This window comes from Aulonocara stuartgranti (assembly GCF_965226115.1).
Source record: "Aulonocara stuartgranti genome assembly, chromosome: 12".
NCBI classification, from domain to species: Eukaryota; Metazoa; Chordata; class Actinopteri; order Cichliformes; family Cichlidae; genus Aulonocara; species Aulonocara stuartgranti.
In genome coordinates this window covers 20,424,819-20,442,792 of record NC_138948.1, presented here as the reverse complement: position 1 = coordinate 20,442,792, position 17,974 = coordinate 20,424,819, and the positions used below count along the sequence as shown (strand labels likewise).

General features: G+C 41.4%; 2 protein-coding genes across 5 annotated transcripts; both read right to left on the bottom strand.

The window, feature by feature from the left end:
- Positions 1–81: 81 nt before the first annotated feature.
- slc8b1 (solute carrier family 8 member B1) lies at positions 82–8,074 on the bottom strand. 2 transcript variants are annotated; one of them, XM_082554613.1, is made up of 15 exons: positions 7,651–8,074; positions 5,204–5,356; positions 4,601–4,653; positions 4,167–4,224; positions 3,476–3,581; positions 3,222–3,389; positions 2,400–2,513; positions 2,231–2,305; positions 1,979–2,109; positions 1,740–1,881; positions 1,523–1,644; positions 989–1,142; positions 814–894; positions 658–722; positions 82–559 (listed from the first exon to the last, which is right to left on the bottom strand). In XM_082554613.1, exons 1-15 carry the CDS (start codon positions 7,807–7,809, stop codon positions 368–370), a joined length of 1,773 nt encoding a protein of 590 aa, XP_082410739.1. In that variant the 5' UTR covers positions 7,810–8,074; the 3' UTR covers positions 82–367. The 2 variants fall into 2 exon arrangements, with proteins under 2 accessions (XP_082410739.1, XP_082410740.1); XM_082554614.1 differs by having other exon boundaries at positions 2,231–2,302.
- Positions 8,075–8,732: 658 nt separating this feature from the next.
- Positions 8,733–17,425, bottom strand: LOC309719054 (acyl-CoA dehydrogenase family member 11). 3 transcript variants are annotated; one of them, XM_082554853.1, is made up of 15 exons: positions 17,318–17,425; positions 15,858–16,170; positions 14,098–14,321; positions 13,890–13,989; positions 13,038–13,155; positions 12,687–12,829; positions 12,456–12,608; positions 10,882–10,976; positions 10,680–10,779; positions 10,462–10,602; positions 10,285–10,377; positions 10,098–10,205; positions 9,842–10,013; positions 9,408–9,474; positions 8,733–9,289 (listed from the first exon to the last, which is right to left on the bottom strand). In XM_082554853.1, exons 2-15 carry the CDS (start codon positions 16,140–16,142, stop codon positions 9,178–9,180), a joined length of 1,911 nt encoding a protein of 636 aa, XP_082410979.1. In that variant the 5' UTR covers positions 16,143–16,170; positions 17,318–17,425; the 3' UTR covers positions 8,733–9,177. The 3 variants fall into 3 exon arrangements, with proteins under 3 accessions (XP_082410979.1, XP_082410978.1, XP_082410980.1); XM_082554852.1 differs by having other exon boundaries at positions 15,858–16,285; positions 17,318–17,418; XM_082554854.1 differs by having other exon boundaries at positions 15,858–16,166; positions 17,318–17,397.
- Between the last annotated feature and the right edge of the window lie 549 nt (positions 17,426–17,974).

Sequence of the window (17,974 nt, the reverse complement as noted above, 5' to 3'; positions counted from 1 at the left end):
CACTGCTGGCTGTAAAAATTACCTATTTACTCTATTTAGAGACGTTAGAGGGGAAAAAAATGAAAGCACATACACCCCAAAAAAATTAAACCAAAATCATTTAATTACCCCAAAGCAGCATGCACAAGTCATTAACATTTAGATCAATAATTAATGGAGACAATTCAGTGTTTCAAATTACAAAAGGCACAGTGTGAATCGTTTCAGTCCTCCCTGAGCAGACTTTGCTCGCCTGATTTCATTATCCAACCACAGGAACTCTGTGCGTAGTAGTCAAGTGGAACAAAGGTTACAGCTGATTCTTGTAAAAAAAATAGTGCATAAATAGTTGTAGTTGTAATTTTTCAGACCGGCCGCAGCATCAGGTCTACGTAACACGAATCTTGCCAAACTCTGTAAGAAGTGCAATGATAAGGAAGATGACATAGAAAATGAGGAGAAAGATGCCATAGGCCCGACCCAAGTGGAAGCGGCACAGTGGAACGATGACAAAGGACAGGACCAAAGACAAACCCAGAGATCCTGCAAGAATCCATGTCAGCAAACCTTCTGGTTCAACCTGAGAAGGAACAAGAACAAAGGCTTATTATCTTCATAGTGTCTGAAACAGGCTCGTGTAGCTTGGGTTAGATTACGCTGCATCTTAGAGGAAATTACCTGCACGTCGGCATGTGTTTGGAGCATTTGCACCAGACATCCTAAACCCACTCCAAACAACATGTCTGAAGGAAGTAAGAGTCAAGGATACTAAAAGCCTCTTTTATACATGCATGATAGGTGTTGTTTTACAGAGAGTCACAAAAACAAGGATACTGAAAATGATGCCTCCAAAGCAGGCAGATATAGCCATCCGTGGGTAACCCTGCCGAGCGATGGTGATGTCAGAAAAGCAGTCTGAAAATAAGAGACACAATTTTTTTTTAAACAACTAAAGTTACATATAGTATGTTTTTGGAGAAAAATACTGAATGAAGTTTTTAAGCATTACCTCCAATGCTGTTTCCCCAGGCCAACAGAGTCAATCCCAGCACAGTGTTGCTCAGACGCAGCACAACCCCGAGCATGTGCAGAAGACTGACTACTTCAGAGGCCGCCGCACTGATCAACACTGCACTCACCACAAACCCCAAAAGAGCAAAGAACTGGGAGGGGAGGGGAAGGACAAGAAATTTACAAACAAGTATCATCATAGCATAAATGTAAAGACCTGTGATGTAGCTTTAATCTTGAATCAATATGAGAAACGCAAATATTTTAAGCCACCTTAGAAGCTTGATGGCAGTGTTGCTAAAACAAAACCAGCAATTACCGGATATCCATCAGCCTCAGCTGTACTTAATTTGTGTTAATTAGCAGGCAGGTGCAGAGGGGGGGGCTAGAGGGGCTTGAAACTGATATGTGCCAACTACTGCACCACTGTCCCACTTGGCTACAGTATTACAAAAAGGAGTAATCATCATCATCATCATCATCATCATCCTTATTCTCCACACACTTAGTCCACACTCACACACGCACTTACTGAGTGATATCTTGGAGGACAGTCATTGCTGGTTGAGCAGAAGACAATAGCAGAAACAAAAAGTCCCAGCAGGAGAAACAGCAGCCAGAGGGGAAACTGCCCTTGGATCATATAATTTCCATCTGATAAATTAAAAAGAAAATAATTTAATCATATGCTTATTTTGATTAAGACTAGGACTTCAAGCTGCTTCTGTTGTAAAATGTTAAGCACTTACATGCTCCAGACTGGAAGACGAGCACACACACCACAGGAGCAGTGATCAGGTGGAGGCAGTTTAGGGGGCGTCTCCAGTTTCTGTCTTCTTTGTCAGGGTCAACCACAGGGATACAGAGCAGCAGCAGCACTTCCAGAGGAGTCTGATGGGTTCAGACCAAGAACCACAGAATAATTTACTTTAATTTACATTGAAAGACAAGTTTTGACTGGATTTCACTTAAGTCTGTGAACCAGTACCTTGAATACTTTAAGGACTTTCCACTTCCATGATTTCCTCCTCCACCTACGGTTGTCGACCGGATTCAAAGAGCTCAGCAGGATCTGACTTGTAGACTCAGAGTAGGGCAGAAGTGGTCGATACTCTGACTCTGCAACACACAGGTGTAAATTATGATCTGTCACTCAGGAATGTGCTGCAGTAAATTTACTTTTGGGTTTATTTTTTGTTTGTTTTTTGTTTTTTTTAAATGGAGGCTGCTGCATTCCTACCATACTCCTGATGAATACTCCTGCCTGTCAGACAGGGAACGTCATCATCTGATGAGTCAGACGAATGAAAGTCTGCTTCAAAGAAAAACAAAAACAAAAAAACAACATCACTTGGAACTGTGTGGTTTTTATTTGTCTGTGTGTAAGAGTGTGTGTTTATATATCCAACCTGGAACATGTGTAACATTCTGGACACTCGTGTTGTCAGAATACTTTTGCCGGTTGTAAATGAACGCACTGATGATAACAATCACGACGTACAGGACGTAGAGGCCAAGGTACCCTAGAAAAAAGAAAGAAAGATATTATAGTAAAGACATGTAGGGATGATGAACATTACACGCAAGCAAGCACACACACAGAGACATGTTTTCCAACTAATTAAAACTAGTCAAGACTAGTTTTAATTAACCTCTTCTTTTTGGCCCTGTGGGTTTCACACCTAAGCTGTAAAAACCAGACCAACGACATAGCCGCTGATCTGGCTCACGATCAATCACATTTCACAGGATATTGCAATTTGTGAAGAGCAGAAAGAAGGTGTTAAGTTTACTTGTCATTAGTGGTAAAAACTAATGAGGACTAAAGGCTCACACACAGTCGTATTCAGGACAAATTAATCAAATTTACCACCATGCCATGTTTGAGATCAGGAGTATTATGGCTACAGATGACTAATGATCACGTGTTTAATTACGCTAATATGTTTGTGTGGTTCTCGTAAGAAACAAAAGTCATTTTTCTAACAGCCCACTGACTGACACTCAGACAAAAGTCAGAAGCAGAATAACAAAAGTGAAAATGAATGAGCTGTCGAGTCTAGTCAGGATTCACTGATGGCAAATTAGAACAAATGTAAAGATTTAAAATTATAATATTTGTTCAAAATTCAATGAGAAGCTTTCTAAAACCAGACCAACAAAGAAAAATCGAGAGGTCAAATAGGATGCATAATTAATGCAAGACCATGTGTGCGTGTGTCGCTGTATACCCAGTGTTTCTCCCAGCGTCACAGTTCCTCTGTACAATATGAGGAAAGTCCAAAACACTGCAACCATGTAGAAGATGACATCGCGCAGAAATGGACGAGAAGCTACAGCAAAAGGCTTGACCAGCGCCACGCTGCCAGCAACTACTGTAGTAACAAATATCCCGGCTCCTGGAAAGGCAAACAGGCTGTCACATCTCAAGGCGTTTTTAAATTTATTTACATATCGGTGTGAGCGTGCGCGAGTCTGTGCCTACCAAATAAGGCTCCGACAGCCAACCCCGCTGTGTGCGGGTGGGAAAATGCTGCAATGGCACTGAAGATGTCAGGAGCTCCATTACCAAGAGCCAGAAATGTCACACCCTGATCACAGGCAGCAGTCAAGGAAAATATTCTTCTCAGAAACTATAATATAAACATTAGTGTGCAAAAGTTTTGAGCCTCCCCTTATTTCTTTATTTTTTGGCTTCCAAGGAGCCAGACTTTCTCGTAATCTGGTTTTGAGCAATAGCTCTCCAGACTTTTTGAAGGCATTTCTAAGTATTTCTTTGAACATTTGCTGCTTTTACACTCATTTTCAGTCCAGTTCTTGTACTGATACTTTTCAGTAGAGTGAGTGTTTTTTGTGATATTGATAGAAAAAAAAAAAAAAAAAAAAAAAAAAAAAAAATTGGTTTCCACTGTGTGTAAAAGTATTCATGGCGTCAACATTATTAGAGCAGTGTAGAATTGCACAAACTCAGTTATTTCTCATCTTCTAGTCTGTATTTCCATACATTTCAATAAATAGCTGCACACTTCCAAAGAAGTGAAAAAGAAACAAAAAAAAGGTAGATCAATAATTTTGCCCAGGACTGTATATTCTAATATTTAACAGTCTAAGAGGTCAAACAGAAACTTCAGACTGCAGCCCATGGGTAGTGTTCAGGCGATGGAGAGAAAGGATACGGCCACATTGTGGGTGAGGCGCAGACTGGAGGAGATGGCAGACAGGTTGGGACAGAAGCTGGAGAGAGGGGGAAAAATAAATACAATTCAATAATCTTATTGAGAAAACAAAATAATTTAATACCTCAATTTACAAAAAAGCTATGTCTCAATAGATACTTTTCACTGAACACACAACAGCTTCTTTGCAGTAGTGTGTAAAGTGAAGTGGGTAGGTTTATAAATAAATAAATAAATAAATAAACAAAAAACAGAAGCAACAGTTCTTTCTTTGAGGAAATCTCACAATCTTGCAACAAAAGTGAAACAGTAGTGAAAACTCCACTCATGTGACTTTTCTTTGCACGACCATTTCGCTGAAACCATGATGTGTGTGTGTGTGTGTGTGTGTGTGTGTGTGTGTGTGTGTGTTGAATAACACCAGCGACACTTACAACTTAGAGGCAGTAAGTCCCAGAATAATAAACAAAAAGAAGAGCCATATAATCTGTGGAGAAGCAGAAAAAAGACAGCAGTTGTTGGTTTGTGAGGTAAAAACTATTGTTTAAAGAAAAGAAAAAAAAAAAAAAAAAAAAAAAAAAGGTGTGAGTGCCTTTACATTTACAAACATGACACTGACTACATTGGTCATATTGTCCCTGACCACAGATTTCTCTTTTAGGTTTCATTTGCAGATTCTCACTTACACTGTTTTTAACCAAACACTTCAGTTAATCCCATTTAAGACTTTGGGTATCTTGCAAACAGGGGAACTGGAAAATATCCACCATTATGAAAACACATTTAGCTAAAGCAAAAAGCTGATTGTTTTCCTAGTTCTGTTGAAGCAAAGTTTACTTCCTCATGTGAGTTTTATGTTGATTCACAAACAGTAACCAAGCCCAAAAACAGAAGCACCTAACACCTCTCACCCACATTTAAAAAACGGTTTAGCTCACAAGGTAAAAAGGTGACCAATATGTTATAAGGATAATACCACCTGGTCTCTCCCAGCTTAATTGTTATAGAAATAATATAGAAATAACTCAGAGTCTTACACAGAAAGAGATGGTGAGTGGTGTGAGGTTGGGAGGCAGCAGACAGAAGGCCACTTCAAGGTAATTGATGAAGCCATCTTCCATTGAACAGTCTGGTGTTTTCTTCACGAATGCACAGCGGTCTGCAACGCTGTAGTTCATCACCAAGTCGCACTGCACACACACACACACACACACACAGTTATCTAAATGGCTCAACATTTTCACGCAATCATTTGTGGCTTAAACAGTGGAACAACAACATGTGCATCTCTTTCGTAATGACTGATGAAGGTGAGTGTACCATTCATTTATTTTTGTGTTTAAGATAAGATAAAACTTTATTAATCCCTCGAATAAGAATACAAGTGAAGAGGCACTACAGCTTAGTTGTCCCCCCTCCTTTGTCCTCCTGTTTCCCCTCCCTTTCCCCTCCAGAGAGGAGTTAAACAGTCTGATGGCGTGTGGGACAAAGGAGTTTTTAAGTCTGTTGGTTCTTGTCTTTGGAAGAACAGACTCCTCTGGTTGTTTGTGGCCGTGTGCAGAGGATGCCCAGCATTGTTCATAATGTCCAGCAATTTTTTTAGTGTCCTTTTCTCTGCCACTGTCACCAGAGTGTCCAGCTTCATGCCGACCACAGAGCTAGCCTTCCTGATCAGTTTTTCCAGCCTGGATGAGTCCTCCTTTGCTGTGCTGCTCCCCCAGCACACCACAGCATAGAAAAGTACTCCAGCAACCACTGACTGGTAAAACATCCTCAGGAGCTTCCTGCAGATGTTAAAAGACCTCAGCCTCCTGAGGAAGAACAGTCGGCTTTGGGCTTTTTTATACAGGTGCTCTGTGATGCATGACCAGTCCAGTTTGTTGTCCACCCACAGCCCGAGGTACTTGTTGACCACCTCCTCTCCCTCTATCTGAACCGGCTTTATACATTATATACTTTTTAGATATATTTAGGCTTTATATATTTGAATATGAATGAAATCACACTACAAATCCATCTGAATATAAGTAATAATAATAATAATAATAATGGATTGCATTTATTTGCCTTTTCTAGGCACCCAAAGCGCTTTACAATTCCACTGTGGTGAAGGCAAGCTACAAGTTGTAGCCACAGCTGCCCTGGGGCAGACTGACAGAAGCAAGGCTGCCATATCACGCCATCGGCCCCTCTGGCCAACACCAGTAGGCGGTAGGGTCAAGTGTCTTGCCCAAGGACACAATGACCAGGACAGAGAGAGCAGGGGGATCGAACCGGCAACCTTCCGGTTACAGATGAGCTTCCCAATCCCCTGAGCCACAGGTGGAACATGGGCGCTACATTTTGATACAACAACAACATCATCATCATCTAACAGCACTGAGATGCATGCAATCATGATATAAGGTGATAAATAACAAATCACCAGAAAGCTCTTTAATTTTGGATCACTGCTTACAGTGGGCCTGCATACCAAGAGACCACATTAACAAATTTGTCTTATCAAACACACACACACACACACACACACACACACACCTCTAACGGAGGTGTAACTTTGATGCAATCCAAGTCTACTCATCACCTTTACAGAAATAGATTGTGATAAACTGATATTGTCCAGATGATTATTTGCACATTTCGTTAAAATTCAGTCTAGTACAACGCCAACCACTACAACCTTAGCAATAAACAGACACCTGAATTCACCTTTACTGGAAAACGTAAAAAACAAGACTTGCCATACAAGTTTCCTTAAGGCAACATATATGGCATACCTTTTCAGCGTAACTGCATGTGACGAGTGAAACTGCTAAACTGTAACAAATAAAATGACGAAGGGGGTCAAGAATTGAGTGAAATAATATAGTTTTTAAAAAGAAACTAGAGGATGAGGCTCACTCAATTCAGATCCCGACTTAACCATTTCCGCTTGTGACAGCTGATGGCCCTGGGTATTTCGTATTTTCACAAAAACTGTGGACCGATGGGAGTCCTGAGTATGGGATGCTTTACCTGAGCTAAACCTGTCTTGATGAGGAGTGGTAAACTGCAGTGTGTATTATGCTTGGCATGAAGGCTCGATTTACTTGATTTAAATCAGACACCTACATTCCCTAATCAGAATGAGATGTCAGATCAAATTTTGTGTATGTTTTTCATCCACTGCAAAACAAGAAAAAGCACACCACCCACCCATGCAGAGGTCCTTCTGTATACCACACACATTCAGTGCTCTTTTCAGCTTTGCACTGAGGGTCTATAGTTTACTGACGGATGTGAACCAAGGCGATCAAACTTGACTTACGCCCTTAGCTTTCGCTAATCATGTGACAGGTGAAAAAAAAAACTAACCAAAAAAAAAAAAAACTTTGCTGACCTGAACCAGAAAACAAGCAGCTGACGAACACCTGATAATAAAATACAGCACTCACAGATAACACGCTCATTTCCAAGCAAAAGCAAAGAAAAACATTTCACTGACCTCATCATTGTTGTTGTTTTCAGCCATCACCGGTGAGGACCAACGTCCAGCCATTCCAACCCGGACACCAGACTCGTTTCGTAAAAGCTCTGAGCCCGAGGTGAGCTGCCAGCCACACGGCAGCACCACGAAAAGTGGCAAGAAAATACCGCAAAACATGATTCACTTTATCCCGGAGCCAGTTCCATTCTGCTGGGAAGCTAACAGGACATCCGTGGGCTGGTTTACTCTTTTAATTCCCGGGCGGTTAGCCTAAAAATTAAGTCGAAGATCTCAAAAACATGTCCCGGTTGTCGTATTTGTTACTGGTCTTAAATAACTTGTTTTCAAGCGTTCACACAGTCTAAGCTCAGATTCAATCCCGTTGAACATTTTGTACACCTTACTCTAAAACTCCTCCCACTGCTTTCCCAATCAGACATGTGCCACGTTCACGGACTCCTCGTAAACCCAGAAGAAGCAAAGGAACGAGTGCTGGAATGCAGACAGCAAAAGGTAAACGGCAAATACGAGGCTGTTAAAATACGTTAATATGTGTATTTAAAAGCTTAGTTTATTAGAGGTCTATACTCCAGAGAACCAGCCTATTCATTTATTGCCTCTATAATAGACATTTGTTTATGGTCTATATTTTTTGACTCATTTGAGCTACCCTACAAAGTCCTGATGTGCTAAACATCTCGTGTATTTCATGACGTATCTCATGGATGGCCTCTTTTAGCTCCAAAGAGGCAGGAAATCACACAAAAAACCGATCGGTTTTCTGCCCCGTCTTGTTTCAGGTTGCCTTGCAGTGTTCGAATGTCTGATATAACTTCCTGTTTGCAAAAATCATATTGAACATCTAAATTTGCAAAAAAAAATTGTACAGAAAACAAGTGCAACAATATGTTTTCAGAGTAAAAAGTATTTATCGCCATTAGAAAAAAAAACATTTCGCACCCACTCCCACCTCGATATATATCAACATATTTTAAAAAGGGGTGTTGGATATTGTTTGGGTGTTTATTTTATGTTTTTGCTGTGTATCACATGGAGCAATGTTCATTTTTGAAAATAAAAAGCACAGTGACTCAGTAAACTCACAGTTCAAGTCACTACAGTTTAATGAATATCAGAAAATTGCGTTAAAACTGCCAAGTTTTTACTGTTTTAAAGTTTATACATCAATATGTATGTGCAGGTTTTCCAGCAGTACAGTAAGGCAGTGTGTATGAACCTGGTCAGTCAGGGCCTGTTTTGCTTATGATGTGAAGTTAATCTCTGGGGTGCTGATCATTTGCCTTTATTTAAAAAACTACATTTAACTGTGGGAATTCACATTTCAATTTACTGTCCAGTATTTACTCTGATACTGAAGACACAACCCATTCTCCATTTTATTTACATGCCTATTCAAGACCGAATTTCATTTTTAATGAAACATGATTTCAGTCATCCACAAAAACACAAACAATAATATAGCAGACAATAAATCTGTTTGTCACTAAGACAGACCGCAGGGCTCAGCAGTGACTCAGTGATTCTTCAGCCCTGTATCGACTGGTCAAAGACTAAAGCAGCATCAAGTGAAGTGTTGGAATCATAGTGACCTCTTCTCTGGTTCCTTGCCACGGGACACAAGTCCTGTTCGCACCACCTGGAAAATAAAAAAAAAAAGTGACAAAAAAACAATGATAAATAGTAACAAAATTATAGTGCATTTTTAAAAAATATTTTAGACAACTGCAAATTTACATTTTTTTTTTTTTTTTTACCTGAGAGCTGCATAGGTGTCAGATGGAGAAGCTCCTTTCCAACATGCGTGATCAATAAGAAGGGCTCCTGATAACAGAGTTGGGAATGATAACAAGGTGCATAGAGGTAAATGTGTTTATTGTTTGAATGTTTGGCCACGATAACAGTACAGCTGACTGATTACATTACTGACTTAGAAGTTTGTTAGACTGAAAGATGTCAGCTTAAGCTTATGTTTTCAAAATGCTGATTTAGTTAATAACTTAATTACAAACTCAAAAAGCTGAAAAAAAAAGCAGAAAACATTTTAGTGAATATTTGACTTACGCTTAAAATTATTTATAATTATTTTTATGTTGATCAGCTAACCTGTAAATTAACTCATAGCTGCAGCTCTGTGTGTGTGTGTGTGTGTGTGTGTGTGTGTGTGTGTGTGTGTGTGTGTGGTATACACCTGTGTAGATGCGAGCCAGGCTGTATGCCAGGTCTCTTGCTGCTAGCTCCAGGTAGCTGGGTGCTCTGGTTGCTGCTACCTGAACAAACTCTTCCAGCTCGCAAAGAGCTCCGCCCACTGCTGTCACAGCTGGGGCCAATGAGGAAACGCTGGAGGCGCCAGCCAGCAGAGACTATAACACAAAGAAAACAAGTGCACTTCACATTTTTGTTCTGCTCAGTCACAAAGAAGATTTTTTCATTAAACTTGCTTTGACCTTGGTATGGCTGAAGTAGGCATGAAGAACCATCCCTGAGCTACGAGCCACACACCGCAGCACATCCAGAGACAAAACATTTGTGGTACCTTCCCATATGCTCAAAACCTGGAAGAGGAAGAGATAAGTTAGTCTTTCACTCTTTTTTGTAAATCTCAAGCTATCACACCTCTAGTATCAAACTCACCTGTGCATCACGGAGTATTCCAGGCAAGCCAGTATCCTCGATGTATCCCTGGCCACCAAAGCTTTCCAAACCCTCCGACACCACAGCCACAGCCTGAGACAAACACAACACTGAAACAATCAGACAATCAAAACAGGCAAATAACAGCTAACGCTAGCATTCACACAAACTGTTCACCTGCTTCCCAGTGTACAGTTTGACGACCGGAGTGAGCAGCCGGAGAAGGTGAGCATCGTGCTCGGTTGCCACTCCACTTTCTTCTCGGCCCAACAGACGACACACATCCATCACCAGAAGAAAGGCCCCTCGAGACTCTACCTGTAGTGTGAGAAGCATGTGTCCTGAAGCATGACAGAAAACACTGTGTGGAGTTTGTTCACCCCCTGCCAGCTTACCTCCATTCTAGCAAGAGTCTGCATGTGCAGTGGGTGGTCTTTAAGAAGCTTTCCAAAGGCAGTGCGCCGAGTGGCATAGTCACGAGCTAACTGGAGCACCCTGTGAAGACACACAGTTACACAAATGTTTAACCAGCTTACTCATGCTGTGCTTTAAGAAATCAGCACAGATTCAAGTGTGGTAGTAGGAGCGGTGTCCTGCCTTCTCATAGCGGCTGCTGCAGAGACGCTGTTGTGGATCCTGGTTATGGTCAGCATATTAGCTATGGAGGACACACCTCTCCCCTCCTCTGAGAGCTGTTGAGGAAAACAAGTTTTCAAAGATTTGGACACATTATAGAAAAAAAAATTACAAGGAACATGGCTTGTCTTGTTTCTCTAACAGTGAAGGTTGGTGGAGTGGACCATAAACTGCCTGAAAATGTCCATACCTTTAAACAAAAATGTTGGATGATTTCCCTCACAGTGATTAATTACACTTTTGCCATATAACCATGTGTTATATAGCAAAAGTGTAATCACACTGTGACAAATTTCTGTAAAAATTCTCCCCCAGCAGGGTAATGCAGGATTTGTGGTACCACACTCGTGTCCCCCATGCTTAAGTGTTCTGTGTATGCACCCTACACAGCTGTGCTTGTGTTACAGTCCAAAAAGGCCAAGATTATGAGCTTGACACATATAGCGCTATGAGTGAGTCCAATTCTGAGCTTTTAAAAAGTGGGCCTGAACAGGAAAGGGAGCAAACATTATTGAAAAGTCAACCAAAAGAAAACAGCAGGAGAACCGCAGTCATTGTTTGCAGTGGACACTTTTCCTTATTTTTAACACTCAGTTTCACTTCAGCTTTCTTTATGTTGTAACTTTGGTCTTCCCCGCAGCTAGCTGAAGGCCCAACAACAGCAAGAACAGACCAGCTGTTCCACATATTGGTCACAATATGCCTCCTGCTGACAGTAAACAAATGCAACATGTAAGTGACTGGACACAAAGCTCTGTGCAGGACAGGCACGCAACCATGCTTGTTCCTTAATGCCCCCCACCACACTGCAAACGCTAGTCAGAAACCTACACGAGAAGCACAACAAAGAATCCGAGGGATTGACACCACCTCAAAAATCCCCACAACCCAATGTCAATTGGTATCCACAGGTTGCACAGGAGCAAGCCTGATCCAAAGAGGCTTACATGAATCAAAGAATTTACAACATCCTGGTGTCTGGAGAAGAGCCAGAGACAAGTCAATGCTACTTTAGAGGCAAAGTAGTAAAAGGAAAAAATTAATCTGTTCTTACCAACAACGAATGCAGATCTCTACTTCTTGTTTTGGTTTGCTGTTTTTTCTGGGCTTGTTTTGCTTTAAATGATTCTCTCATATTAATTTAGCTGCAGCCATTCACAGCTCATCATCTCATGCTGACTGAATGCTACCTGCCCGAGTGCTGCCGCTGGAGCTGCAAGCAGCTGGCACTCTCATGAGTTGCACATCTCAAAAAGTTTCTGAGGATTCAGTGGGTTAAGTGCTACAAAAGTTGATTTGTGTTTTTACAAAGCACAGTGTGTACTTTTTTGTTACTGAGGAGTGGCAAATAAAATCACTGTGAATTTTTCCACCTAGCACACAAATGCAGGAATGGTTCCGCTTATCATTGCTGCACATAACTTGTTTTCGTGTGTGTGTGTTTAAGCAATTGCTCATATCTGCACAGATAGGAGACAAAGCCTATAGTTTGTCAATAAATTGTTATATCCAATGACCCAGCATGTGTAACTGACCCTGCGCGCTGGCAGGCCGTCCAGCAGCAGCTCAGCAGTCGGCATTTGGCGTGTCCCCAGCTTGTCCTTCAGTCGCTGAACCTCAATACCCCTCAATCGGCCATCCTCATCTCGACTCACCTCCGCATAGAAGAGAGACAAACCTTTGCTACCCTGTGGGACAGAGAACAGCAGTCAATTATATCACTCTACAATTCATTGACAATGCTTTGTGACCGATGTCAGCAGTACTGGTATGGTTGCTCCGGTTTTGTCCTGCACTCTGGCCAGTGTAAGAGTCATGTCTGCGTCCGTAGCAGACGTGAACCACTTGAAGCCGTGGAGCTTGTAGGAACCATCTGTTTGTGGAACAGCCACCGTCTCAGTGCCGCTGGCTGAGGACAATGAAAACAACTCATGAAGCATTACAACAGTTACTCTTGTTCTGCATGACAAAGCGGGAAAAAAGTATGCAAACAAAGAATCTCCTCCACAGATATCTGATCCCTTGAAAAGCAGAATTACAACACTGTTGTACTGCAGCTCTTAATTTATAGATTGAATCTGGGACTGATAAATGCAGAAAACAGTGTCACTACTTACCCACATCAGAGCCTCCCTGTCTCTCTGTCATCCACTGTCCGGATGTCCAGAAGCGTTCTGGATGGCGGGTGGTCAAACGACTGTAGGCGTCTTCTACTGGCCACGAAACACCTAAGGACTTCTCATACACAAATCCAAACAATCATTCACTGTCCTTACAAGGAAAAACAGAACTGGGGTAAGCAAGTCAAAAATATGTGTACATTCACTACTATACAGCCATAACAGCAAAATATAGAGTTTTATTCAGTTGCTCATCAATCTAATATACAGTTCCCTCAAGTACATGCTGCTGTTTTAAACAAAAGCTGGCACATTTTACCTTTTTTTTTTATTAATATTATCAACATACACTGTGCAAACTGATTGGAAGGCAAATTCTCCTTAACACAAACAGGAAAATAAACAGCAAAAATATAATCTCTCTATAAAAGAGATAAATAACACAATAAAAGATAATACAAATATACAATATAAAAGGAAATAGGGTGCAAAATGCATATAGTGCAAACTGTTCCAGATATGGCTATGATTATGTGGTTCCTCAGCCAGTTAAAACAATTTTACTGGGGTGACTTGATGGACTGATTAAATTCTTGTATAACTTTTGAGATGAAACTGTCTCTGAGCCTTTAGTCTCAGCATGAAATTGTCTGTAGCGTTTGACGGATGGGAGGACGATGAATTTATATTCTTAAAATGCCAATGTTTTAAACTACATTGGCTACAATATTCTTCACTTAATTCAGTTTTAAATGATTGGAGGTAAATCCCATTACTAGTTCTGTTGTTCTAATCAGTTTGGCTTACAGGACACTGTATTAGTCATGTTATTCACTTCTTTAAACACACCTGGATAACTTTTGCAGCTCCGTCGGTCATAGCAAGAGGACAGGTGTAGAGGCCAGATGAGGGAGAGAAAAGATACAGCTTGCTCATCTGGTACACACGACTAGGAAACACATACATACACTTTTTGGAAGATGACAAAAACACGTTACTGAAGTGAAATAAGACACATGAGCTAAACCGAAAAAAGGAAGTGCAACGGTCTTCTAACCTCCACTCGCCAAATGACCTCTCATAGCCAATGGCAACGAGTCCTTCCTGCGCTGACAGGTCTTTCATGCGTTTCCAAGCATGGGAGGTCACAATGTGATCCACTCGGCGACCCCAGGGATCAAAGTGCACCAACCGTGGAGGATTGACCTCACACTCTCTACCCCAGCCATCCACCTCCTTTGCCACGTGTTCTCCAAATGCACACAAGTCTGAGAGAATCACCTGTAGACAAATTTATACACATACTATTCACACAAATACACACACACACACACACATATACATACATGTATATATAAATTTTGTGCTAATGTATGGTGACCTTGAGGGTCTTTAAAGGTGCTTATTATTACACACAATATATCGCAGACCTTATGAAACAGATCTCAGCCTGTTTACCTGATAGGACAGCTCCTCCCTGGCTTTTTAATAGTAACAAAGACCAAAGTCAAACTCTTATTGCTTTTTATACACTCAACAAAAATATAAACGCAACACCTTTGTTACTGCTCCCATACCCCATGGGATGGACGTAGAGACCTAAAATTCATTCCAGATACACAATATAACCATCCCTCCCAAACAGGGGTCACAAATCAGTCCAAATGTGTGGTAGTGGGCACATCTGCTATATTGAGATAATCCATCCCACCTCACAGGTGTGCCACATCAGGATGCTGATCTGACATCATGAGTAGTGCACAGGTGTACCTCAGACTGCCCACAACAAAAGGCCACCCTGGAATGTGCAGTTTTGTCTCACAGCAAAATGCCACAGATGCCACAGCAATGAGGGAGCGTGCAATTGGCATGCTGACAGCAGGAATGTCAACCAGATCTGTCGCCCGTGCATTGAATGTTCATTTCTCAACCATAAGCCGTCTCCACAGGCGTTTCAGAGAATATGGCAGCACATCCAACCGGCCTCACAACCGCAGACCTCGTGTAACCACACCAGCCCAGGACCTCCACATCCAGCAGGTTCACCTCCAAGATCGTCTGAGACCAGCCACCCAGACAGCTGCTGGAACAATTGGTTTGCACAACCAAACAATTTCTGCACAAACTGTCAGAAACCGTCTCAGGGACGCTCAACTGCATGCCCGTCGTCCTCATCGGGGTCTTGACCTGACTCCAGCTCGTCGCCGTAACAGACTTGTGTGGGCAAATGCTCACATTCGATGGCGTCTGGCACGGTGACCCCCAATAGCGCAAAAAACTGCACATTCCAGGGTGGCCTTTTGTTGTGGGCAGTCTGAGGTACACCTGTGCACTACTCATGATGTCAGATCAGCATCCTGATGTGGCACACCTGTGAGGTGGGATGGATTATCTCAATATAGCAGATGTGCCCACTACCACACATTTGGACTGATTTGTGACCACTGTTTGGGAGGGATGGTTATATTGTGTATCTGGAATGAATTTTAGGTCTCTACGTCCATCCCATGGGGAATGGGAGCAGTAACAAAGGTGTTGCGTTTATATTTTTGTTGAGTGTAAAATGAATTTGTGCTGGTGCAACAAAACTTAAGGAAAAATATGCACTACATATGTAACACTGTGCATATACCCAACACTTCTTTCAAAAAGAAAACAAGTTATGAGCACATTAAAAAACAACAACAACAAAAAACACATTATAATATAGTAATATACACCTAATATGGACATTGTTATTTAATGGGCCTGTTGTTCTTGCTCTAAAACTGGTAGTATGACACCCTTTCTTGGGAAAAACATGTAACCCCTGCTCACCTCCTGGGGTATGTGTCTCTTCAGATATCCTCTGAGCAAGGCATCTTCTACAAATGGGTTCTTCAGCACTGGGTTTTCCTGAAAGAAAGGCCCTATCCTGGCTCGGGTGAACGGCAGGTAGCCTGCTGCCTCCCACAGCTGTTCTTCATTGGATCTTCTTCTGCCTGGCTCAGCTACAGAAGCTGATCTGACGTGGATCAGTGGTCGAGGTGAAGGAATGACACACCACAACCTGCAGGAGCCTCCGGCTACACGTCGGCTCAGGAGGGCTGAGGACACTGACATGGCCCAATACCTTCAGTCTGAGGTCTGACTAGGGAGTCAACACAATGCCATTAGAGCAGGGACAGGTGACATTTAGATAAAGGCAGGAATGTTTCAGTTTTTTTAAATGGGGTGGCACGGGGCTGGTGAGTGGCGTCCAAGAACTAGTTGGGATCAGGTAAAAAAAAAAAAAAAAAAGAAAAAAAAAAGTGAGTTATAATAATTTTAATTTGCACAGACCTCCTTCTCCATAGACATCTATCTGCAAATACAGTAATAACAAAATACAAGCCACATTGAAGCACAAGAAGTAAGGTAACAAGCTAATAAAAATGAATCTGGATAAAACTGTTAATGGGTGTCATTTTTAGATATGAATAAGGGGGTCTCACACATCCTTTGTTTAGAGTTTGCAAAGTAAGCGACAGTAGTGGACCAAACCAATGTGAAGTACAAGAGGGGAAGTCCATCTTTCAAATTAAATCATTATTTTCCATTAATATGTAAACCAGTAGCATTCACGGGATGTAATAATATTTAAGCTCAAATAGTTACTTTGAAGCAATAAACTAATGGCAAGGACAAGTTGTATTGAAGTATTAAAGAGGACAACGGCACCCTCTGGGCAATGCCACCCCAGTGCCCTTTAGCACCACCCCTGGTCCACCCAGAGGCAGAACAGCATTCAGCTGAAAGCAATTTCTGTATATTTGGTTTTTACTTATTACTCAGAAAACAGGCGCATTTTTACTGATTTACTGATTCCAGATAGGATTAGCTTCTTTGTTTCTCCATTGCTGATAATTATTTCTTTATGTAAATTTATCTAGCTGGCTTGCAGACCATGGAGAAGACTGACAACCAAAGAAATGGGTCAAAGTTCATCTGGTTGCGTCGTTGCCTTTGTGCAGATATTATCTTACCGCTTGTATTCCAGGGTTTCCTTTATATTATTTAAATATATTTAAATATTAAACAGAGGCATATACTTGCTATCCTCTTCTTGAAACCCTTTATCATAACGCGTACTCTTCACACTCCAACCCGACAACAACACAGCAGTTAGCAATGACGTTCAACAAAGTTGTGAGCGCTTTATTCACGGGCAAGCTTACACAGACAACGCTGAATTAGTTTCAAATGAAACTTAAAAGCTTCCTAAATATCAAAGATATAGCTGCTAGCAGTCATCTTACCAAACGTTTTCCCAGCTGCGTTCACGTTCACGGCGGCAACTTAAGTTTCGCCTTCAAAATAAAAGTCTCTCCTCGTTTAAAGGTTCAAGTAGCACCTCCTGCTGCTACAGCAGCGACAAAAACAGCACGCAAACACACAGGTGACAAACACGTCTATCAAGGATCTATAGTGTATACAAAGGATAAAATATCGGGTATGATATGTTTATATAAATAAATATGTGTGGGACTAATAAAGGTTATCTTATATAAAACATCCCTTTTAGTTATGTTTTTTTGTAACTGCGTTGACGAGATGACTCAAAATAAACAAAGTGTTTACGTTCATTGTTAATTTTTTTTTTAAAGCCAATGAACCTGTTATAGTTCATGAACGCTAGCTTCTGCACCTCCTAGCAGGTGGCAGGAAAGGAAAGATTTTAGTAGGAAGTGTTCTTATGAATCATCTGAGCTTTCAGTAAAAGCCGACGGTAGAAACTGGTGGATACCTGGACTCTGTTGTGTGTACTATTAGCCAAGCAGCTTCCACAACATACTAAGAGATTGTGCATCCAGTCAGGTTACCTTCCACTGTGAAGCTGGACAGACTTGTAAGAATCCCTGTAAGAATTTTCTGCCGTTTAAACCTTGTGTTTCATGTCTCATTTATATAAAATA

What these genes read in the sequence shown, in the direction of transcription:
- LOC309719054 (XM_082554853.1), bottom strand. Translation starts at nt 16,142, where the DNA reads ATGTCAGTGTCCTCAGCCCTCCTGAGCCGACGTGTAGCCGGAGGCTCC. An exon ending in ACGGCCTGCCAGCGCGCAGG is followed by an intron (nt 10,977 to 12,455) that starts GTCAGTTACACA and finishes TTTCCTCAACAG; the next exon opens with CTCTCAGAGGAGGGGAGAGG. An exon ending in GCAGCAGCCGCTATGAGAAG is followed by an intron (nt 10,780 to 10,881) that starts GCAGGACACCGC and finishes GTGTCTTCACAG; the next exon opens with GGTGCTCCAGTTAGCTCGTG.
- slc8b1 (XM_082554613.1), bottom strand. Translation starts at nt 7,809, where the DNA reads ATGTTTTGCGGTATTTTCTTGCCACTTTTCGTGGTGCTGCCGTGTGGC. An exon ending in GAGTATTCATCAGGAGTATG is followed by an intron (nt 2,110 to 2,230) that starts GTAGGAATGCAG and finishes TGTGTGTTGCAG; the next exon opens with AGTCAGAGTATCGACCACTT. An exon ending in GTCCTCCAAGATATCACTCA is followed by an intron (nt 1,143 to 1,522) that starts GTAAGTGCGTGT and finishes CTCCCCTCCCAG; the next exon opens with TTCTTTGCTCTTTTGGGGTT.